The sequence below is a fragment of the Phaeodactylum tricornutum genome, chromosome 22 (genome assembly GCF_000150955.2).
Source record: "Phaeodactylum tricornutum CCAP 1055/1 chromosome 22, whole genome shotgun sequence".
NCBI classification, from domain to species: Eukaryota; Bacillariophyta; class Bacillariophyceae; order Surirellales; family Neidiaceae; genus Phaeodactylum; species Phaeodactylum tricornutum.
In genome coordinates this window covers 42,823-66,080 of record NC_011690.1, presented here as the reverse complement: position 1 = coordinate 66,080, position 23,258 = coordinate 42,823, and the positions used below count along the sequence as shown (strand labels likewise).

At 48.5% G+C, this 23,258-nt stretch overlaps 8 protein-coding genes across 8 annotated transcripts; 2 read left to right on the top strand and 6 right to left on the bottom strand.

Moving 5' to 3' along the window:
- Positions 1-1,064: 1,064 nt before the first annotated feature.
- Positions 1,065-2,153, bottom strand: dsCYC6 (predicted protein; the record flags this gene model as incomplete). Its single annotated transcript, XM_002184022.1, has 1 exon — positions 1,065-2,153. One exon carries the CDS (start codon positions 2,151-2,153, stop codon positions 1,065-1,067), a length of 1,089 nt encoding a protein of 362 aa, XP_002184058.1.
- Positions 2,154-2,705: 552 nt separating this feature from the next.
- On the bottom strand, positions 2,706-4,483 carry PHATRDRAFT_49372 (predicted protein). Its single transcript, XM_002184021.1, has one exon. It carries the CDS (start codon positions 4,420-4,422, stop codon positions 3,220-3,222), a length of 1,203 nt encoding a protein of 400 aa, XP_002184057.1. The 5' UTR covers positions 4,423-4,483; the 3' UTR covers positions 2,706-3,219.
- A 288-nt stretch (positions 4,484-4,771) lies between these two features.
- Positions 4,772-5,588, bottom strand: PHATRDRAFT_40063 (predicted protein; the record flags this gene model as incomplete). Its single annotated transcript, XM_002184020.1, has 2 exons — positions 4,772-5,056; positions 5,130-5,588. 2 exons carry the CDS (start codon positions 5,586-5,588, stop codon positions 4,772-4,774), a joined length of 744 nt encoding a protein of 247 aa, XP_002184056.1.
- A 2,390-nt stretch (positions 5,589-7,978) lies between these two features.
- On the bottom strand, positions 7,979-8,347 carry PHATRDRAFT_15952 (predicted protein; the record flags this gene model as incomplete). The annotated part of the gene is made up of 1 exon (XM_002184019.1): positions 7,979-8,347. A coding segment is annotated over one exon (369 nt), but the record flags the coding sequence as incomplete, so codon positions are not given.
- A 1,131-nt stretch (positions 8,348-9,478) lies between these two features.
- PHATRDRAFT_23168 (predicted protein) lies at positions 9,479-10,297 on the top strand (the record flags this gene model as incomplete). The annotated part of the gene is made up of 1 exon (XM_002184140.1): positions 9,479-10,297. Exon 1 carries the CDS (start codon positions 9,539-9,541, stop codon positions 10,295-10,297), a length of 759 nt encoding a protein of 252 aa, XP_002184176.1. The 5' UTR covers positions 9,479-9,538.
- A 184-nt stretch (positions 10,298-10,481) lies between these two features.
- PHATRDRAFT_49368 (predicted protein) lies at positions 10,482-11,649 on the bottom strand (the record flags this gene model as incomplete). Its single annotated transcript, XM_002184018.1, has 3 exons — positions 11,365-11,649; positions 10,714-11,274; positions 10,482-10,529 (listed from the first exon to the last, which is right to left on the bottom strand). The coding sequence occupies exons 1-3, from the start codon at positions 11,446-11,448 to the stop codon at positions 10,482-10,484; spliced, it is 693 nt and encodes a 230-aa protein (XP_002184054.1). The 5' UTR covers positions 11,449-11,649.
- Positions 11,650-12,034: 385 nt separating this feature from the next.
- On the top strand, positions 12,035-14,960 carry PHATRDRAFT_49367 (predicted protein; the record flags this gene model as incomplete). The annotated part of the gene is made up of 3 exons (XM_002184139.1): positions 12,035-13,068; positions 13,142-13,239; positions 13,318-14,960. Coding segments are annotated over exons 1-3 (2,688 nt in total), but the record flags the coding sequence as incomplete, so codon positions are not given.
- A 431-nt stretch (positions 14,961-15,391) lies between these two features.
- Positions 15,392-18,826, bottom strand: SKP3 (sensor kinase protein 3). Its single transcript, XM_002184017.1, has 3 exons — positions 17,324-18,826; positions 15,576-17,253; positions 15,392-15,508 (listed from the first exon to the last, which is right to left on the bottom strand). The coding sequence occupies exons 1-3, from the start codon at positions 18,652-18,654 to the stop codon at positions 15,464-15,466; spliced, it is 3,054 nt and encodes a 1,017-aa protein (XP_002184053.1). The 5' UTR covers positions 18,655-18,826; the 3' UTR covers positions 15,392-15,463.
- Positions 18,827-23,258: the final 4,432 nt, after the last annotated feature.

Below are 23,258 nucleotides of genomic sequence, written 5' to 3'. Positions count from 1 at the left end.
GAGGGTCATCCGTTTCATCTGATGGAGCGCATCATGTGAATATATGGGTGTTGGTGGCTCTCAAATATAGATTCATGGTCGTGTCACGGTAGCGTCTCAAATTGTTTTCTGGTGTGGTGTGCGTCATTCGAACATTTATTGGAAGTGCAGTATTTGGACGAGCGAGATGGTCATTAATTTGAAGCACTGTAGGAACGGAACGGTCCTCCGCATCGATCTCGAGAACAAACGGATTGACTATGAACAGTCGCTTAGAGCGGTTTGAGATCACAGTGCCGACAAATATTTTCCTGGACACGTTCAAATCACATCGCACTATGGTGCACACATAAAATTCGCTCTGTAGAATAGTTGGAAGTGAAATTTGCTCGCTGTGAGCGATCGTTCCGCGTGCGTCTGCAGAATCTAGATCAACATTTTCTTCTGTCGGTTGGATTTGTAGATAACTTTTCTTTGAAAGGAGAACGCTTGTTCTCTTCAGGAGATGAGAACGACCGCGCACAATGCATAGGCGAAAATTCTTAGCAAATGTAAGGAGGTCGAGTTCGCAACAAAACGCAGATTAACGGATTACCCCAAAAACTCGTACCAAATCAATTCGACAAAGAAAATAATATTCTTTCGCGGGTTTTTCACTTACTCTAGAAAATCGCGCCATTCTCATCATGATTCTTAAATTTTTCACATAAATTTGTACGAATAGGCAGTACTGCGCGCAAGGCCTTCGAGGGGAAAGATTCACCCGATACGATCGGATGATTGCCGCGCACTTTAAGAGTCGGACAATTGACTCTCTAGCGCCTTTGTACCTTTACCTAAAAGCCTCGCGATTCGTCTCCACTCCGTTATGCGATTCGTTCCGTTGAAGTAGCAAAGTTAACACTAAGCGTCGGAAAATTATAAGCGTAAACGGTTTTAAGATTTTTACCGATTAGAAATCACCAGAAAAGCGAAGGGGCTCCGGCGACAAGTTGCCAGACAAAACCCATTGCTTTATATACTCACTTTCAGTCGAGGGAATCACGGTAGCAAAGGAGCTGGTACGGAAGAATGTACATGTGCCATTAAAAGCTGGAATACAGAGGTTGTTTATCATCGTCGCTACTGCGACTTCGTTTGCGGCGTGTATTTGGGCTTTCCGCTTGCTCCTCCAACACACAAACTGGAGATTTTTTTCCGCTCACAGACTGAGGCTGACCAACTGTGCATGCGTGACTGGCAAAGAGGTGATGTTCATCGTCTCTTCCGAAAATGCTCGGGTAAAGCTCCCGGAGCATCTCGCAAGCGGACAGGATTTGCGGCTCGTCGGCATGCAGACCTGTGGCTTCAGCGACGTTCTTTAAAAAATCGGAACGAGCGAAGTCCGGCACTGTTCGAGTTGCCTGTAGTGCCTCAATGGCACACAGGATAGCGGAAAATGCAATCTCCGAAGAGGATAGGGTAAATGAAAATTTAGAAACACAAACAGAAAGCTCCGAAAGATATCTGGCGTAATCGTAGATTCCGCCCAATGCGTCCCCGTAGGAAACGGTATGTGGAAGCGGAGACCATTCAGGAAGGAGTTCAAGAAGGTTGGAAATAAAGCGGAGAAGGGTTGGTGGGTTCACCCTCCAGTTGAGAGTCGAGAGTATGGAACGTTCCATACATTCGATCGCACCCGCTTCAAAGTGTCCACGGCTGAGCTCGACAAAGGCATCGATGCGTAGCCTGCGACGAGGGCCATCATGTGTCTCATGCGCGCCATGCAATTTGATGGCCATGTAGACAGAAGTAACAGCAATAAGCTGGAACTCAAGATACGGGATGGCTTTCAGAGTATCCCTGGCTTTCGCCGCTACCGCGCGATCCAGGTAATTGAGCGCGATGGAGACAACTTCGCGATCAAACTGAAAGTGATCGACGACTTCATAACACCACTCGCAAATGCTTCCTCTCCAACGCTCGCTAATGTAGCCGGTCACGCCTTCGGTATGTGAAGGGCCAAACAACGTCAAGTAATCCTCACACGGTGGATATGTTTCCGATTCCAAGCGACGCAAAACTCGCAAATGCTCCATCACCGGGGCCTTATCCATGTGTCTCACCTTTCGATTGAAACTTGTTTGGCCCTGAATGGCAGTGCCTTTCGCTGGTGTAACGGGGATAGCTTCCATTGTGTTGGCTTGGTGCAGTGAGAATGATTCCTCTCGGCCGACGAAGTATGGGATCGGTTACTGGAAGGCGACGAAACGTAATGTTACGCATTTCGGATCTGGTACTAAAGTGCCGTACAATCTCACGGTAGATCTTACCCAGAACAGGATGACGGAGGTTGCCCTACGAATTCCCCCGTGTAGCTTTGTACTAGTTCCTTGCATCTGATTTCCGTGCACGGTTCCAAAACGTCAGGAGGAGTCTTCATGATCCTAATCCTTTGCGACAAAATTAATCCGAACATTCCATTTTCATGTTTACATTTATCTGTGAATGCGTTGACGTTAGATACTTACGATAATATGTAGATTTTTTGAAGACATGTGGAAAAGATAGGCCTATATTGCCCTTATTGTCCAATAAATAATTGCGGGGATGCATATCATTTACCAAGAGTGAGAAATTTCTATGCCAATTGACATAAAATATCTGTATCAAGTGTCTTCCTCGGCTCTTTTAACGATATAAGACAAACTTTTCTTTTTTCCGTCGATTATTTTTATATGCAACATGAAGCAAAAATGTTTTCGAATATGATTGAGAAAAGGCCCGACGAGCAAAAATCAAAGTCTGGTCCTGATCCAACGATATTTCTTTTATGATTCCATGAGCATTGAGATTTGAAAGGACCTTGTCAATCGTTCGAGGGCCTACGTCCTCACAATTTTCAATGCCACAAACGGGTTTGCGCCAATCCAAACCGGGACTTAATTGCAGGTTGGGTATAGTGAGTCTTTACCTCGAAGGCACAACTGAATTGGGACTAGACACTTGCTGACAAGCGAATTGAAGCTATCAGAGGAACAACCTGGCCCAACAATATGCGGGATTGCCTGTTTCTCCCAGTTTGTCAACTGCTCTTGAACGAGTGATTCCCAACACATTAGCACGCCTTGGTTAGCTCCATGTAGCGTGCAATCCCGGATCATTTCCATCAAAATATTTGAACGCTTCAAATATAACACCTTGCATTTATGCAAGTGCATCATTTACATTAGGTAACATTGGCTCCCAAAGGAAACTTGTCTAGCTCAACCTTGCGGCTAAGACCATAGCTTCGACCGCTCGGTCAATGTCTTTGTCCGAAATGTCCAAGTGAGTAACGGCCCGGAACAGTCTCCCTCCACGAGAATATCCGCCGGTCAGGCCTACGCCATGCTTGGTCTGTAAAATCTTGCAGTAATCCTTCCACTCAACTTTCGAGTTATCTGGCAGACCAAAGTAAAACATATTGGTGTCAACGGCACCGTTCCTAGCAAGATAAAAGCCATTCTTTTGCAGCTCATTTGCCAATCGTTTTGCCCTTCTATGGTCCGCCTCGAGCCTAGATATGTTGTTGTGGATGGCGTAGAGTCCCATCGCCGCGACCACCCCAGCTTGGCGCATCCCCCCTCCGCATCGTTTTCTTGCACGTTTTGCTAAACGGATGAAGTCCGTGTCCCCCACCAAGACGCTTCCCAAGGGAGCACCAAGACCCTTTGAGAGGCAGACAGACACGCTATCTGCCGGCTTGCAAAGATTATCAACGGGTACGTTGTGGCACACCGATGCATTGAAAATTCTTGCTCCATCAATGTGGAGCTTAATTCCCAACTCGGTAGTCAAGTGTCCAATATCTTCGACGTAGGAAAGCGGTAAAGCAACGCCTCCCATCATGTTGTGAGAGTTTTCAAGACACAACAGTTCTGTTTTTGCAAAATGGTCATCATCGTCAGAACGAAAGGCGTCGCTGATATGATCCCGGTGGATCTGTGCTGTGGTTTCATCCTCCAAGAGTTGGCGAGTATGGACCCCACCCAAACCAGCCGTGTTCCCTCCCTCCCATAGACAGATGTGACAGTTTGCCCCAATAATGATTTCCGATGATCTCCGATTGCAGTGCGACATTATGGCCACTAGATTTGACATTGTTCCGGTCGGCACATAAAGGCCTTTTTCTTTTCTGAACAAGTCCGCTACCGTTTCCTCAAGTTCCAAGACTGTAGGGTCCTCTCCCATGACATCGTCTCCTGTGCGAGCACTGAGAGCCGCTTCTAGCATTGGGCGGGATGGTTTAGTCACTGTATCGCTTCGTAGATCAATCAGAGCTGATGCAAATCGAGGACAATTGGCATGCAAAAATGCTCGTCGCTTACTATTGACAACGAGAGGCCTGTTTCGGGCAGATAAAAGACATCGAACTTTCGAACAACCCAGTCTGATCGGAGGCTTCCATGAGCTTACAAACATGGTAAGGTAGCTTACCCAAACCTTTTCTGTTGGAACAGTGAGGCCGCATCAATGGTTGACATGGACGACTACCAGGACAGTACCAATAGTGGTGCTCCTATCTATAAATCTATAGATGAGCGAATTAACGATATATAAAGGTATATCCGGGTTTTCCTCGAAAAGGGGCTCATGTTTTCCACCATGTAAAACATAGGTCGTTCCGTAAACGGCGCCAAGGCTGACGTGAATCTTATGAACTGTAACGTAATCATGCAGCATCTAGTAAATAATTGTCGAAGCGATGTACTAGCCTGTGTGCTTGCAATTAATTATCTCGTTTGATCCTTTCATCTCTTCACCCGTCATCTCAAATTAGAGCCGCAGCCATGTAGATTGCATGGGCAACGCCACCACATAGAGCTACCAGGTTCGTAAGCGAGGACATGCCGTGAAACTTGCCAAATTGGGCTTTCAGTCTTTTGTACTCATTGCTCTCTTTTTCGCCACGACTTTCCAAACTATAACGTTCCATCATGTTTATAGTCGAAACGGGCTCGAGGTAAAACTGGTTTAAGGCTGTCATCGCCAAGGCAACCCCGAGGGCTGTCATGGACTTTGAGGCAAACACCGGCATTGCTTTGGCCGTCGCAAGCTACGGAAAGAAAACACCAGGCTAAGTCACTTTTAATAGCATCGGCGAGAAGCTGTCATTTCGCAAGACGTACCTGCAGAACAAGGGCGACCGAGGACAGGGCAAAGTACGTTGGAAAGAGTTTGGCTTGTAGTTTTCCGAATGTTTGCCTAGGCAAGTTCTTGAACATGGTAATTCCTAAAACAAATGTCGTGTATGCTACTGTACCGAACCAGGTAGCAAAAGAGAGGACATGAATGCTAGCTGTAGCTTGCGCTGGCAAGAATTGTGCCGAAGATTTCGTTCCAGCCACGGCCACCGCTCCTAGTATAGCCAGAGAGCGAAAAGCCGCCGTGTTGTGCAACCGTTTCTTTGTCCACTCTTCCGTGTCTACTGGTGCGCTTGCAGCTGTCGCCGAAGAGGCTGTTTTTCGGCCTAGAACCACGCGATCACCACTTCGAGAGAGCGACTTCGCAAAGAGGGGTTTCTGCTGGAGCAGGCCGTGCGAGAAAGACAGTAGAGCACAAAGGAAAAGGAAGCGGGCCGATGTCATAATCAATATCATACAACCAGAAAATAGAAGATTGGACGCTCCGTGGCTGGACTTCGGTTTGCAGCGAACAAGGCTGTTGCACTGACTGTGAGAAATCGAAAGAGCTACAGCATTCGCATCGGGTAGAATATCGTGCCATATCAACAAATTCTACGCTGAAGAGAGTTTGCCATCGGTCTTGCGAGGAAACGGCTTTGTAGTAATGCGCCGCTGCTTCAATCCGAGTAATCCATCCGAAAGGTCCCAGGACAAATTTAATGCCTAAAGATAGATTTAGTTTAAGAACTCAGACGAAAAGAGACATCGACAAATGCGTTGAGCTGAAATTATCTCTCCCAAACATTCACCTGCACAATGGAGGCTTTTTTCATGATGGCATCTTGCAAACCAAATGTATTTTGCGACAAATACAGAAAATGTTTCGCCTTGTTCTGCATTCTCTTGTTGTGCTCTCGATCCTTGACTGTGAGTGCAAATGTTGCTTCGCTCGTATGGACGATGAAGGAACTCGGCGGGAACTGCGTGATTTCTGCGATACGGACTCCCAGTGCTTGAACAGTGGAACGTGTATTACCACACTGACTCAAGGAGGACGTGTAAAGACATGCTCATGTCTGGAAAGTTTTGGCGGATTTCGGTGTGAGTTGTTTTGTCCTCTGGAATGTCATAACGGTGGCACCTGCCACCATATTGGAAATGGACACACCAAGCCGTCCTTATCTTCTCAACTGGACCACAATCCGGATCACTACGCGTGCAAATGTTTGGGCTACTTCATGGGCGAACAGTGTGATATTCCATACCAGAACTGCGTGGACGGAAGCCAATGCCTGAACGGGGGCCAATGCCGCGAGAGCGAGAGCCAATCACACAAAACCAATAGTTGTGTGTGTACCACTGGGTACTCCGGTCCATCTTGCAAAATTGAGGGACTTGCAGCACCCGAACTGCGATCGGCAGGACGGTCCTTTTCGCGAGAGGGCAGGATATCGTTTTTTACATTTCTTGCGGTGATGACTGTCGGAGCGTTTGTGGCTAGTGTTGTGATCCATCGGAAACGCCATGGTGGTAGAAAACCTCCTGGTCTCAGTTTTGACCAGTACCCAATTCTGTATACATCTGACCCAAGAACGGAAGAAAGGTGGAAGAATGTGGTCTAATGTAAATCTCGCACAAACTAACATACTCGGATACGCGGTTTTGAAGGTATACGGAGGCGCGGGCACAACAAAAAATCGAACGCAACATGTGGATTCCTCGATAGGCAACGTTATTGCCGCTAGTATTGCCTCATCACATAACCCTCGTTGGCTATCGCATGTTGCCTCGCATACAAGACAACTGTGCAAGACTCCGATCTGACGTGTCATATTGCAAATTGTGGATCCAAAATCCACCTCTGTGCCGTTGGACGGCAGCTTTGATGAATACGTTTTTACTGCTAGTAAATGTTTGAAAATGGCATACGGTTGCTGTTAGTAAACAACTTGCCTCACTAATTAATGTAAGCTCCTGAGGTATTACGTCTTGTTAATTTGGTGCGCCGCTGTCTCTCGTGTGCGCTTTAAAGTCACTCGGAACGGTGGATAGATCCGGTACCATTGTCGAGTGACAGTCTAGTAGGGACTACATATTTGCTGTTCTCCCTAAAATTTAGGCTTGATTATTAAAAAGACTGTTTCTCTTTCATGTTAGAGAGCGGCGTTCGTCGTAGGGGGGTCAAGCGATGCGCCTTATGGTGTTGCGGTACCCGTCGTCGAAGTATCAGCAATGTCACTGACCAGGTTGCTCCAGTCCGAGCCCATATACGCCGTTACAGTCTTGAGACGACCGTTCAAAAAGTGTTCTTCGAGTTTGCAATTTCCTCGGTACCCAGCGGCCAAGGCTGCGTTTCCCAACGAAGTGCGGTTGACGTTTTTAGGAAGATCGTAAATGACAATGTGTTGCGCGGTGGCGGCTGCCGCTATCGCCACGAGCTCAGCACCGTTGACGCAATTGGCGTCGTCCACGTTACTGTTGAACTGTGCCTTGCGCTCCGATTTGGATCGTGTCTGGGCCTGGAAACTGTCAAAAAAGTCGTCCAAACCGTCACCGGCGGACGGAGCGTCGGGAGGAGCAGCGACAAGAGGGCGTCGAATCTTCATGTTACGGTGCAAATCGTAACCATTCTTGCCGAATACGCTGTAATCGACGCCTCCCCAAGGCGGATCCATAAAAACGGCATCGACTCGACGCGGGAGTACATCGATACCGCCCACCGAAAAACCCTCGACGATTTCTGTGGCGACCGGCGGGGGCATGGCCGCCATCATTTTCGTTGCCAGTTCGGGAGTAGCAATCGGCTGATCCAGCACAAAGTCCCCCTGACGATAGCAGTGTTCCAGAATGAACAAGACGTTGCATTCCACAAAGGCCAATTTATGTGGAGGAATACCGTAAATAGCTGCGTTATGAGCGGCGCGGCGTAACTTGGCACGATCCACGTCCACTGCGAGCACGGTAACGTTAGGGAGTTTAGCAAAGGCAATGGCGTTGCCCCCACAGCCACAAAAGGCGTCCAAAACCACCATTGGTCGCGCCTCGGACAATTGATAGAGACGCGACGCCACGTGGTCGGCGATTTGTTCCGGCGTCACCGAAAACCATCCTTCATCGTCGAGTTGAACACCGTGATCAAAACGGGAAAAGAGGCGACGACGTTGGTTCCAGTACTTGGTAAGGTCGGAGTTTCCAAAAGGGTTCGGGACGGACCGATCCATAACCGACAGTTGCATCCAACGTTCACCAGCGGCAACGGTTGCGGGAGGGAGGGGCTGGGGACGTACCCGACACACCGCTACGGATCCCGCGTGGGATGTAGGTTTCCGATCCCACGAGGAGGTTTTGGTAGAGAGTTGGAACGAGTAGGCGGCAACGGGTTGGTGGGTAACGTAAGCAGAGTCGTGGGAGACCTGGGGTTGCTCCCGGTTAGTCCAACCCGAATCGTAGAGTGAAACGCGGTGGATCAAGACGGACATGTCTGCTGCTGCCGTGTTGTGCGAGACGGGACACTGAGACGCGTCTCGCGTAGTGGAAGGCGACGTGGGGGATGGCGGACTACGGGACGGGTGTGGCAGCGAGCTTTCTTCGTCGGCATCGCTCGTCATGTTGGGAGCATCGATGGCGGCGGCGGAGGACGACGACGACCTTTGACACGACATAGTGTCGGTCTACGCGAGTTTGGAAGCAAGCAAGGTCGATAGGAAGGTCGGTCGGTCGGTCGGTCGGGTTTTTTTCGAGCGTCAATCGATGCACGGTCAATGCCGGGGTTCCAACGCTGTTGACGGTTGGCACACTACTACAAAGATAGGCACTGGCACAGGCACGGACATAGATAGACTCTCACACCCACTGCAACCCGATACACAATATTGGATGACTGTAAGTTCGGGCGACGAATACCCATCCGGTATAAGCAATAACGAACTGATTTACGGGTATAGGTATTCCTGTTGGGGTTGGCCTCACAGTCTCAACTCTTCGAAAACGGTAGCCACAGTCACGATCTCCTGTAGAAGGAAGGAACGTTCGTTTCCGCGTGTGTTGTTGTTTTCCAACACACTCACAGTCAAATCACGTCACGGCAGAGTCTACGTTGTGGTCATGAGCCTGTGTGGCGGTCCCAACTTGGCAACTCGGGATGTCTTGCAGTTAAACTTTGAACAATATTTGCAACTTGAATTTACAAACGGAAACCAAACGACACCGTTCTGCCATGATGGACCATCACACACGCTACCACACACCAACGGATACTGGCACTCACGATTCGAGATCACCCGCGTCGACCCTTTGGAGTAGATACGCACAGTATCATGTTGGTGCCGACGTGTTTCGTCCGGACCCGTCGATCGGTATTACCCAAACTCATCCAACGCTCGTTCGATACCTTTCGTACCTTCGCGGTTGGCATGACGCCGTCGGACTGGGCCGTGCCGGCTCCACCGGTACCAACCGTTCCGGTAGCGGGGACGGGACGGTCCTTTCCCGTACACCGAATTTACTGTGTCGCGAGAAACTACGCGGATCACGTACGGGAAATGGGTCAAGATCCGGATCGAGAAGACCCCTGTTTCTTTACCAAACCACCCGATGCGGTGGTACACTGCGGGACACTTGCAAACCGCAACCACAACAACAACTTTACCAGCGCTGCTCACAAAGTACCCGATTTGGTCGAAATTCCCTATCCCCTCGCCACTTCCAATCTACATTACGAAATTGAATTGGCCGTGGCGATCGGTACGAGCGGAACCGCGATTGCGGTGGAGGATGCACTGGCACACGTATTTGGCTACGCCGTGGCGGTCGACTTGACGCGCCGGGATTTGCAACAAATCGCCAAAAATCGAGGGAGACCCTGGGATAGTGCCAAAGGTTTCGACCAATCCGCTCCTATTTCAAGCATCATTCCGGTAACAACCATGGTACCGGACGCGGACGCAAGCATTTGGCTCACCGTCAACCACAAAGCCGCGCAATCTGGACAATTGTCGCAAATGATTTGGTCCGTGCCCGAGATTGTGTCCCACCTTTCGAAGGAATTCACATTACTGCCAGGAGATTTGATTCTGACCGGAACTCCGGCCGGAGTTGGTCCCATTGTTCCGGGAGATACCGTTAGAGGGGGGATAGAAGGACTTGCCGAATTGGCCTTCCGGATCCGATGAACACCAGTGCTTCTCCCCGCAAAGGTCGTTCACCTATCGGCCACAGACTCTATCTTGAAAACGTCGTGTACAAATACTAAGCATCGAAATCCTAATCCTCGCTACAAAGATTAACTGTAAACACCGTCGTAGAGGCCATAGTATGGAATATTCCGCAGGTATTGGTCCACACTGATCTTGCTTATCAAGTGCCCATCGGATCGGAGCATCGGCATCGCTTGCTCCGCATCCACTGTCTCGCGGAGGAAGCCTTCCTCCTTACCCGACAGTACCCGAATTTTCTGGCGAGTTGCGGAAGACAACAACGGCGATATTAAGTGATATATTGCTCGCATCCAAAAGGGAGGGTTGAGGACAATGAGTTTGTGCAACCGCTCCGGAAAGAGGGTTTGGAGCTTGGCATTGCCGTGTCTTACGGTACTTAATGGCGGTGAAAGAGACCTCAGATAGTTGTCGAAAACGAGAACCACCACCACTTGGTCTTGTTTGCCTCGTGATACTACTTCCGATGCTGCAGCGGCCCGGTCGATCAGATAGAGCTGCGTAAGAGTGTAAGCTAATTCGAGTGTATCCTTTTTGGTCCGCGAAAGCTTGTACAAAATAGCACGATTCTCTCGGTCGTACCCGCGAACCACCATATTTTGCTTCGCGAGCTCTTCAGAAACCAACACCTGATACTCCGCCCGAATGGCGAGTTGGTTCGCTGTGAGGCCGAATTGGTCGAAGTTGTCGGCAAACAGCGTTCGTAATACGGTAATAGTGTTGTCTCTCCGTAGCCGGCAAGTTTGTCTCAAACGCTCCAAGGTACTATCGTACTTTTTGTTCTCGGCAATGTAATGCCGTCGGATATCCTTTAAAGCGGCAAGTCTCTGCATGCCCCTATCGGGCTGGATTTCGTCAAAGGTAGCCAGCCAATACGTATAAGACGATAGAGCCAATTCTTCGCATTCTTCCGTTGACATCTCGTCGAGGAGTTTCTACGCATGGGTGGCGGTTCGCAGTTCGCAATTGGTGCGTGTGAGTTCGTTCCGGGAAGCCTATCGGCGCGAGGGGTATCCATGACTTACCGTGCACCTTATCTTCTCTTCGATATCGAAGAAAGCTGGCTCGGCGTTCAGAATTTGCTGCATCAAAACAGTGTCCATGCGCATGGCTTCGGATGGATTTGGGAAAACGGAACGAGCAATTGATCTTGTCGGAGTTCCCAACTATCAACCTGTTTGGCCATGCCGTACCGACTTGAGGATGTGTGGGTGGGTTTTCTCCGTCCGTTTCTATCACGTATATAGGATCTTCCTACATCAAGTATCCGTTCTACTAAATGTTAGGCCACAGCGAGAATTGATAACAAGCCCTATGCTGTTTGTTGTCATTCTTCGAGTTTCATGTTGTACTTAAGTTAAGAAATCGACTCGAACCTCGAAAGTGGGACGTCAAACCTGTAAACAGTGAATTTCACTGTGAATAAGACCCAAGAGCTCCTATTCTTGTTAGAGCACTATACCGTTGCTAAAAGGTTTACAATAATGGAAAAGGGCGACAAAACCATTACCAATGAGAATGGGATCTTGGGAATGTCCGCAGATACGACGTACAGTAAGAAGGACCGAAGCAATCATCATCAGAATTAGGGCAGGGCGACGTCTACTGACAGTCAACCAACCACACCGAGATTTCCGAACAATCGAAAACGACTCACAGCTAGAGTCAGCCATCCCATCTCCCCTTGACTGTGAACACATAGACTCGTCATTGACTCCTCGTGGGTAGCAAGGATCGCCAGCACTAAGACGGATCCGCTTTACAAGCAACCGTCTAATTCATGCAGACTGCAATGCCCCGTACTCGAGCTTGGGGAAACCTAGTGGCGAGTCGCAGCGGCCAACGATGCCCGGCTTCCCATCACCCAATTCGTCGATGGTTGACAAGAAATAAACCAAATCGAAGTCCATTCGTAACCACAGCTTCTCTCGTGCCCACAAATTGTATGCATGTTCATACGCGAAACGTTCAATACTTTTCTACTGGGAAGTCAAGTGATCCCACAAAAAACTGGCGCTTTGATCAGAGAAACATGAGAAATCGTCGCGTGTCCAAGAAGGATAGTGAACAATTTGCCAAGGCCAATCAAAAAGCCCACCAAAAGAGCAACAAACCTCCCAACGTCTTTATTAGGGAGCTAATGAGAGACATCAACAATCTCCAAAAAAGACTGGACAATTTAGATTCTCTTCCGGCAATCTGGGACAGGTCGACGCGCTCAAAGCTTTACGATACAAATTCTCAAGAACAGCGCCTTGCGGTGTTGAACGAAGGACGTCAGCTATTGGAAACGATTCGTCTTGCGGTTGAAAAAGGCACGTTAAAGCCTTTGGAAGACCACGGTCACGAGACGTCTGTATTGATGGAAAGAATTCTCAAGCTGTACAGTGAAACCCCGTCCACAACCGATACGCATTCATCGTTTGACGAATGCCAAACCGTGCTTTCTGTAATGGATGCTTGGAAGATTGATCGGCAACATCTGCACGTTGTGTATTCTATTACGGCTGCTACACGGGAAGGGCGGTGGGAGGACGCTTCCAACTTATTCTGGAGTCACATAGACCCAGAGGACTCGGGCTACCGACCATATGATGAAGACGTTGCCAATCCCGTTGGTCTTTACGCAGTTGCACGGTTTGCTCAAGAACGCAACATGCCCGTTATAGAACCTGTCATGGATAGTGTGTTGCGTATGACTATGGTATCGCCGTTTGATCAAGACAAATGTATGTTGTAGAATGAGCCTTTGCTTGAGCGACAGTTTGATGATTCATCTTAACGCATGTTTCTTTCTCGTAGATTTGCTTGCCGCGGGAACTGCAATTGGCCATGTTGGTGAATGGGAGGCATTTATCAAATACTTAAAAAATAGCTTCGATGCAAGTCGGCTTGGACAGGTATGTACGGTTGCCCCTGCCTGTGTTGACCTAGAAATAAAGCAGACTCTAACTGAACAAGGTGTTTTGAAATGTCAGCCCCTCGTGGCTGCTGTCATGAAGGCTTGCATTGCAAACGACTCCTCACAGCAGGCAATGGAAATATTCGATGAGTTCGTGGTCTCTAAACTGAGCATCGCTGGAGAGTGGCAGTGGGCTGGAGGCGAGAATCCCCTTCATCCATTGTGTCGAGATCTTGCCCTTCAAGCCTTAGGCCAATCTTTTGAAGAAGGATCGAGCAGGCGCGCATTGGATTACTACAACCAAATAGCTCAGGAAAAGTACACAATCAGTATTGATGCACTTGTTGGAGTTTTTGAGGCATGTGTCAATGATGGACAGTGGCCTGACGCTGTGGACACACTCCTCTCAATGATTGCAAAATCACCATCGGATCGATGGGTTGTCACGACGGAATCGCTTGCTATTGAGGTAATGGAGGATTCTGCAGCGAAGTCGATGGACCTCCTTACTCGTCTTGGTTCTTGCGTGGAAGTCACAATGCGTGGCTGTAACTCAGACGGTCAGTTTGGGGTTGCCATGGTGTGCTTGCGATTGTTCCAAATATGGATGCCTGCGGATTATTTACTGCCGTATCAGGAAGCAATGTCATCTAAAGGACATGAGCATTCCGAGAACTCGCTTATTGAGGCGATAGCTCCTATAATCTGTGCCTTAAATGATGCTGATGGGGTTCTCTCTGCATCCATGGTCGCCCTTTGCGGTCTTGGTTTGAACCAAGAGGCATCAAATTTATTTAAGTTGGTAGAGGGCATCTTGGTGTATGTTGATGGAAAGATAGAAGTAGATCGACTGGAGCAGGCTCGAGACCTTGTATCTTATGCAAACGAAGGTGCAGAAAGATTCAAACCGACAAAGCTGCACGGGGGTTGGGAGGTGTCGTACAGGCACATTCATCGCCTGACATCTGCATGTTCAATATTAGTCCACAGTAAATCCTGTCCCTCACAAGAAGAAATGCGACTGCTTTCTACCGCTGCAGCTGTCGCTGTTCGATCATGTACCGTTGAGAAGCAAGCCGATGCCGGTCTTGTTCTTCTAAAATGGATTGAAGAAACCTTAGCTTCACATGCGGCGAGTCTTCGTTCACATGAGTCTGCCCTCGCTTTGCCTCCAACTGACGCTCTACTATCGGCGCGAATGGGAGCGTACTTATCAATAGAAGATGCCGACGCGGCTTTGGAATTGTTTCAAAATGAAATCAAAAACAGCCAGGGGATGACAAAGTGGAGACTTAGCACCTGCGAAGCTATCACAGCATTTTTTCGGGTAGGGCATGCTTCTGACGCGATGGACTTTTTTGGGAAGGTGGTCGCCGAAAATAGAAGTCCTGATATCTTTTGTAGGGTTGCCGAAGGACTTGTGGACGAGAAGGACTGGGATGGTGTTGCCAAGGTTTATAAATCGGCCCTGTCATGTGGATGCCTTTCAGAGGAACTTTCGATTCTTGCAATGAAAGCAGCCGCTGCTGGACGGATAGACGGTAGAGTCCGTGTTTTCCGCAACATTTTAGGCGAAACTGCTAAGTTTGTGGGGACACAACCTTTGGTGTGGGCAGTAGCAAAGTACTGGATACTCAAGCGGGCCATAGGGTTTCCAAATATTTGCATTGTAATGTGGTGGAACACTAGCAATCCACATCTCAACGAGGTAGAGCTTGCCCTAAAATTATCTGAGCAGCGAAAGCATTCCGGACTGCTTGCAAAGACCAGTGCTCTTCGAACTATCGTGATAGCCGCTGCCGCATTCAACGAAAAAATGGTTCCCTCGGAGATGCAAGATCAGGTCCAACGGATACCAGGAAATCGCGAAGGATGGGTAGAGCTGCTGAACGATATTCTTGAGCAAGCAAAAGATACGTCACTGTTCACCGACCCCGTATTTGCTAGCAACGTCGCCATTGCTCTCAGTCGACTGGAACGACGAGATGAATGTGTTGACTTCGTGACCGAAGCACTGGCAAACGGAGTGAATCTGCAGCGGCGGGCTGTTGACGAAGCTCTCAAGTCCGCGTCAGCACTTGGCCGAGAGACCTCCGTTCAGGATTTGAAAATGCTGACGATGGATACTGACCGTTAGAATAGATAGTAGTGGATCGCTTTAAAAACCTAAAATTTTTTAGAAGCTAGCAATTTTTTCGTCAGCAATGCCTCGCGCAAGCGATTTATGATAGTGGCGTTTGTTGGAATTGGCTTTTGCCAAACCCAGTCTGCACCGGCGTCATGGAATTCATCGTACAAATCATTCCCAGAGCAGCCGATGATTAAAGCTTCAACTTTCATACGTCGCATCGCATAAACAACATCGGTTCCGACCATAACACCTCCGGCTTCTTCCATGTACTGGTCCACAATAATCACGTCAAACGTCTGCTTGCCAACTATTTGTAAGGCTTCTTCCCCCGTACTCGCTTCTGTCAAGACGCAATTTGGTGCAATTCCTGTTTGGAGGCGGCGTTTCAACATTGTACGATTCATTCTCACATCATCGATGACCAGAAATTTTAAGGGCTCATCTAGCAAACTCATTTTGATGACATTGTTTCCTTCTTCTGGAGGATCACATAGTGCAAGCGGAAGCAAAACGATGCATGCAGTACCAGCCTGTATTGACGGATCACTATCAAACCGGATGGATCCGCCCGCAAGATCCACGAGATGCTTTGCAATTGCAAGTCCTAGTCCAGTCCCTGGTGCCCCTCCTCTCATTACGAATCGCTGAAAAAGCTTCTCTTGTTCTCGTTTCGGAATGCCGGGTCCTGTATCCACACACTCGAACTTCACATCGTCTCCTTCCCACCCCATGTATATTGAAATTGATCCTCCGACAGTGTATTTAATCGCATTCGTGATAACGTTCGTCATCACCTGTTGTAAGCGATGTTCATCTCCTAAAACCCAATCTTTTCCGTTGGTTGTACAACTTTCTGTAAATGTTACTCCAGGTTTAACAGAGGGTCCAAGCATTTTGTGTACTTTTCTAGAGAGAGCTTTCAATGAGATGGGGGTCTTGTTCAGAGTCATTTTACCCTCTTCCATTTTGCGGACGTCGAGCAGGTTGTTCATAATTGATGACATGAAACTGCAGCAAAGTTGCATCCCTGAGACTAGTGACTTTGCCGAATCAGGAATGTTTTCAGGCATCACACTCAGCGCACTGTCAATCGCTCCAAGTGGATTTCTTAGCTCGTGCGCAAAATAGGCAGTCATGTTACGCTCGGTTTCCACTTTTGCTTCTTGCAGCGCTTGCAAATACTGCATCTTTCGTAGTTCCTCTGCGTGTTTCCTGTCTTCGGTAACATCCTGGGCTACCCCAACAACACCGACAACATTAAACTCGGGATCTCGTCGAGTAGTTGCGTTTACAAGCATAAAAGCTGGCTCTCCGGACTTCGACAAAAATTCGAGTTCGTAATTTGAAGTCTCAATTCCTTGCAACGCCGAGTCCAGAATTTCTTGAACCTTCTTCCTGATGTGCTTGGCGATAAACCGTTCTACTAGGGGCTCATCGAATGTCTCTTCTTTCGAGTAACCTGTTATCTCTTGAGTTCTCCGATTCCACTCGTTTACATTCCCATTTATGTCAATCCCGAAAATCGGGGCATTGGCCGTGTCGATTAGTTGTCGAAGCTCCAAAGCCATACCAGCTACAGCCCGGTCGCGTTGGACAGCTTCAGTGACATCTTGTGCAACACCAACTACTCCCACAATATTGTTCTCAGCATCACGTCTAGTGGTTGCGTTTACAAGAAGATGGCGAATCTCGTTGGATTTCGTACGAAACTCGAGGTCATAGTTAGATGTTCCTCTTCCTTTTAGAGCTGTCTCCAGGACGTGTCTCACGGACTCCTGCATTGATGGAACGATAAAGGTTTCCACTAGACAGCAATCAAAGGCCTCCTCTTTCGTGTATCCAGTAATCTCTGATGTTTTGTCATTCCATTCGTTCACGTCCCTATTGTACAATGCCTACAAGGTGAGACTGCGAACAACTCCCCGAGACAGTAAACTCCAAAGCTACCTACCCTTCACAATCAATGCCGAAAATCGGGGCGTTGGCAGTGTCAATTAGCTGCCGGAGCTCACTGGCCATAGCAGCAACTGCACGGTCATGTTTGTATTCCTCGGTCACATCTTGAGCAATCAATACAACTCCAATAATTTCGTTTTCAGAGTTTCTCCGAGCAGTGGTATTCAATAATAGATACCGTATCTCGCCAAGCTTTGTTAAAATTTCCGCCTCGTAATTTTTGGTAAATTTCCCTTGTAAGGCAATCTCCAATACAACTTCAAAGGCAGGTCTCAGATCCTGGGCAATGAAGGTATGGACAAATGACTTATGGAACGCCTCATCACCAGTGAAACCACATGTGTTAGCCATCGTGTCATTCCATTCATTGATGTAACCGTCACAGTCGACTCCAAATATTGCTACGTTCGCTGTATCAATTAGGATTCTCAGTTCAAGAGCAGTTGCTGTGACCGTCCTTTCGCGTATGGCCGTCTCCGTTACATCTTGTGCGATAACCAAGCAGCCCGCAATGCTGCCGTCAAGATCAGTGCGCGGTGTGACGCTTCCTAGTAGGTATCGAATGCAACCATCTTTTGTCAAAAACTCTAGTTGGTAGTTCGCGCATGCTTCACCTGACAATGCCTTATCCATAACATCACTAAACGCTTTTCGAGACGACTCGGTTAGGAATACAGAAATATTCTCGCCGCGGGCGTCGCGTTCCGTGACACCAGTTATCTCTGTAGAAACCTTGTTCCAAAGATCAACCCTTCCATGCTTATCCATTTTGATGATCAGGATGTTTGTGCCGCCAAGAAGTTCCCGAGAATCGCAATCTGGTATTGGTTCGTATCCTTTAGTATCGTTTGGACGCAGATCTTGAACATGGATATGCTTACCCATGTCGAATGTTTGAGTTTCTTCATCTAGCATACATACAGCCCCAATTAATATCCCTTCGTAAGAATTGTAACGGGAGATCCTCGCAGCATACCATGTTGAAGTCGATACTGATTGGTTGCTATGCAGACGCAACATGCATCGAAAACTACGTTTCGCTCTTTGCACTGTCTGTAAGGCCTCGCGCCAAGTGTCTACGCAACCGTCTAACATCAACTCTGCCGGTCGTCGTACCACATCGAGGGATGCAAAACCAGACAAATCTGCTAGTGTTTCGTTCCAGTCGGTGACGTTCCCAAGGCGATCGACGGCAAAGATTGGTGAAGCAATAGAGTCAAACACCGAGGACTCGATCCCAATTCTTTCTAATGCCAAGCCATGCTGCGCCTGCTCATCCACTGATGTCATGACGAGGCAATGTTGAATGCCGTGATTCGGAGCCATGTACAGCGACTACAGGATAGTCTCGGTGATGGAAAGACGAGAGCAGGTTTGTAGAATTCTTTCCTCGAATCGTACCGAGCACGCAAAAATTTGGCCGAACTTTCTGGATTCCCTTGGGGCTCACCAGCCAAGATTATCTCCACACACCAAGATCTATCAAGGACATTCACTAGGTATTGCTCAGAAATGAGGAGATGATTTGATATTGGCTGTGTGGCTATTTTCTGTTAGCGAGTATACTTGTACGGCCTTGTTGTCTGGCATTTCCGGCATGCAGCTCTGTCGCTAGCGAGCTTATATTCGTACCTGTATCGGGACAGTGTCTTCTCGGTTGTCGTCGTAGTGAGCTGACAGTGATTACTCCGATTTGTGGTTTTTGGTAAGGAACACCTGCAGTTGCTCCGTCCCAGCAAGTTAAATAATTAAGAATTTTCTCGACACCGCAGAGAGATCTTTTGTATTTCGAAATGACCGACCCTTCGCTCTCGGCAGGAACTTGACCAGTAAAATTTGACGATCGGTTTCCGATAATTTGGAAGAAGGGATTTCTGTTTTACAATTAGTTGCATTTATGTCTGACGAGAACACAACAAATGGGCTTATGTCGGTGTGTTGTCTTGCCGTACTTCCGAGTTGCGAAAGGAACGGCGCGGCGCCGTACACTTGAGAGCTTTTGAATGGATCCAAGAGCGGACGGACCGTGACATTTGGTTGATTTCGACTATGCTTGGGGATTACGCAGCGGCTACGTTTTGGCGAACTTTCTATTCCATGACTACATCCATCGTGTGTTATACCGTCAGAAGAAATTCCTCATCCAGTGCTTTGATTTCGGAGGCACATTGCGCCGCATACCAACTGTAATCAGGAAAAATGACAGGGGAACAATCGGAGGAGGAGACGATGCAAATTCCCCATGGAGTGTTGAGGTCGAAGGGAGGCTGGGAAGGCGATGAATTAGAACTGCAACATCAGCGACAAAAGGGACCTAGGGACGTCCCGGCTGCTGTTGATCTAAATCAATTTCGAAACACAGAGGTAGGCAAAGGCTATCAAGCAAAACATGTTGTTCGTCAAGCAACAGGAAAGGATGAAAGTATCAGAATTACTGATATGAGAAAACACGACGAAAGGAGAGATAGGAAAAGACGCAGAAGCGAGGAAGAGCGTTCAAGCAATCACAACGAAATTTCATTGAAAAGCAAGCTGCAACGGTATCTGGAATGTCGGGCATTGCGTGAGTTTCGCAAAGAAATTGAAAAGATGAAATGACACTCGCCACAAAAAGAATTCTTGGACCGATCATTCGAAGGGTTAGGTTATCTACAATATTAGGCTCAGTTCAGACCCTGTTGCCGGAAAATCCCGTTCTTGACCATTGGAAAACTTGACACGCACTAGCAAAACATCACTGGTTTGCTTAGATAGAGGAGGCTGGAGGACTTTACCATGGCCCAGCTGTCTGTGCTCAACTTCAGAGCCAACAGGGTAGAACCAAGTAGAGTCCATTTTGCCTGGTGACACAGGACCTGCTTGTGAACTCTTTGATGGTCGCAGTGGGACGGTAGATTTCGACGGAGCGGGGCTTGATGATGTCAATGATTGTCTCGCTGGAGATGAACGGTTTCGTGACAGTGCCTGAATCGGACGATGCGTCGCGGGACGCGGTTCCCGGGAGAGAGGAGGCTGTCGCCTGTCATATACGCTTGTGGTTCCTGCATATTTTCTTGGCTTTGGCTCTACTGGAAGTTCATGTGCTTTCTTGGACGACTTATGCTGCCACCTTCCAGTGTTGCTATAGGTGGTTTTTGAAGAATATCCATCTTTCCGCCGAGGTCGGCTCTTGGATTCCGTTTCCATCGCAGCTACACCACTTTGCCATTTCGGCATTCCTTGAGAGGTTCTTCCCATGCTACCATTCTCCTTGGGCTTCTTAGAAACAAGAACGTCGAGGAAATGGCTCCGGCTCCTAGCGATTTGCCGAATACCCTCCCCCGTAAAAATTGGCACCTCTTTTCTCCAGGTCAAGAAGAGCTCTGTCTTAGCTCGAGTCATAGCAACGTAGCACAGCCGTCGCTCCTCCTCAAGAACTACGGAACCTTCTCCTTCTTGCAAAGCCTGAAAAGAATAATTATGAGGCCCATCAGTTTCATTAGAACGTAGGCGGAGATCAAATGTAGCCGTTGAACGTACCTGTGATGTAGGGAACGTTCCGTCTTCGTTTCCGACCACGAAGACTGTATCAAATTCCATACCCTTACTTGCGTGGATGGTCATAAGGCTCGCAACGAAACGTTCTTCCGTCGAACGCTCAGCGTCATCCGCCATATCGGTGACAAGCGCGACATCATCCAGAAACGTTCCGAGAGGCGATTGCAAAAACTCTTCGCCTTCCTGAGATGAGGATAAATCGCGCAATAAGCAGGGACCATCGTTTGTGTAACGTTGTGCAGCTTGTTGGAGCTCACGGACGTTCGCTTTGCGCTCTTCAAACTCGGTTGTTGATTTCGAGATTTTATTCAAATGTGGCAAGATTTCGAGATTGTTCACAATCGAGGACAGCACCCGTTCTACTGGCTCTTCGTAGGCCAAGTCTCGAAGGCAGCGAAGCTGCTGCGACAATGCGGTCAAAAGCTTCAAGGGCCTTGTCGATATGGACTCGGACGACAAAGGAAGGCTTTGATCACCCATTTGCTCTATTTCTGAGAAAGAAAGAAGGATCTCGAACGGAGTCGGTTTGCTTCGGGTTGGGAAGAATTCTTCGTAGTACGAGTCTACCCTGGTACAGTAGTCGTCGAATTCACGGACCGCTACATCTCCAATACCCCTAGCGGGAGTTTTGAAGCATCGCAGCATGGCACTCCGATCGCGTCCGTTGTGCAACCATCGAAAAAAGCAAAGGCAGTCCTTGATTTCTTGGCGTTTGTAAAAGCTTGTGGCGGAACCAAAGATAACATATGGAAGATTGTGGGTGACACACGCTTCCTCTAGAGCTCGAGACTGCGCATTGGTTCGGTAAATAAAAGCCACAGTGTTTTTCGGACCAATGTCACCGCTATTGACCAAGTCTTTGACGTGCTTGACGACAAAATTAGCTTCTGCTCGGTCGTCTTTGCAAGCCATTATTCGAGGCGACGGTCCTGATTCCCGCTTTGGTTTCATATCTTGACGCATTTTATCTGTCCCGGAAGCTTCTATCGATGAAGCGGAGATAACTCTTTGAGCGGCTCGCACAATGTTGGCAGTCGACCTATAGTTTTCCATCAGGTACACTGTCTCCACGCGTCCAAGATGCCCCTTGAACTCTTCAGCAAAATCCGACAGACTGCTAACGTGAGCGCCACGCCAAGAATAAATCGATTGATCGGCGTCACCCACGATGAAAAGACTAGAAGACGTCAAAAACTTGACAAGATCCATTTGGGCCTTGGAAGTATCTTGAAACTCGTCAACCAGCACATGCGGCCATCGCCGCTGCAGATGTTCACGCACTTCTTCGTTTTCAAGTAAGAGCTCTCGTGCCATGTAAATTATATCGTCAAAGTCCACATTGTTCGTTGTCAGGAATTTTGCCCGGTAGAGAGTGTATATTGTGCTAGCGACTCGAATCGCTGTTGAAATTTGCTTGCCAGGCTTCTTTTGAAACGGGTTCTCCCCTTGGGCAAACTTTGATTTGCATTGACCAATCGCGTTCAGTACGTCAAACTCGCGCAGTCCGCTTTGTTTCAAGTCCAACTCTCTTTCTTTTAAGCATTCTTTCAAGATCCGTAGCTGCTCGGCCTGATCCGCGATCGAAAAGCCGCCATCGAGTACGGTGGCGTTGGGACTTCCGACCATGACCTCCTGCACGGACGGTAGATCAGCGAGTAAGTCGCCATTCCACCGCAAAATCTTGGCACAGATCGAATGGAATGTTCCTAGAGAGACCCGGTTCAGACCTTCCGGAGTGGGATCAATGTCGCCAACCATCTCTTCCCCAATCTCTCCCTGGTCGCTACTACTCCCACCCATTTTGGCTACGGATGTTTCCGTCAGGAGCTTTTCCAAGCGATTCTGCATCTCCCCTGCCGCCTTGCGGGTAAAGGTGACGCCCAGAATGCGCGCTGTCGGATCTTGTTGCAGCAAGTAGGCAATGCGACTCGTCAAAACTCGAGTCTTACCCGATCCCGGTCCAGCTACGACACGGGTTATGGCGGACAAGGGCTGTGTGACGGCCTCGATCTGGGATGGATTGAGGTCTTGTAAAATGGGATCCATCCCGAGTTGAGCGAGCTTCTCGTGGGATGCTTGCTCTCCCGCAAAATGGTCGTGCTCGTCGGGTACGAGTTCAGCGCTTGCTTGACTAGAACTCGACGATTGGAGGAGCGACGAGAGGGGCTTTCGACTACACCGAAGGCCACGAAACGGTAGCACTCGGGAAGCAGTATACGGCGTCCGGTTCACGGTAGCTTTGGTTCCGGAAGAAAATGGACCAGTACGAATGCCCCATCTTTTCGTCACTCGAAAGCCAAAGCAAAATCGCCCCAGCATGACGGAAACAAGGAATGGAAAATGCACGCCGAGGAACATCGCCTCGAAATACCACGTCAAGGTATTCGCAGTCG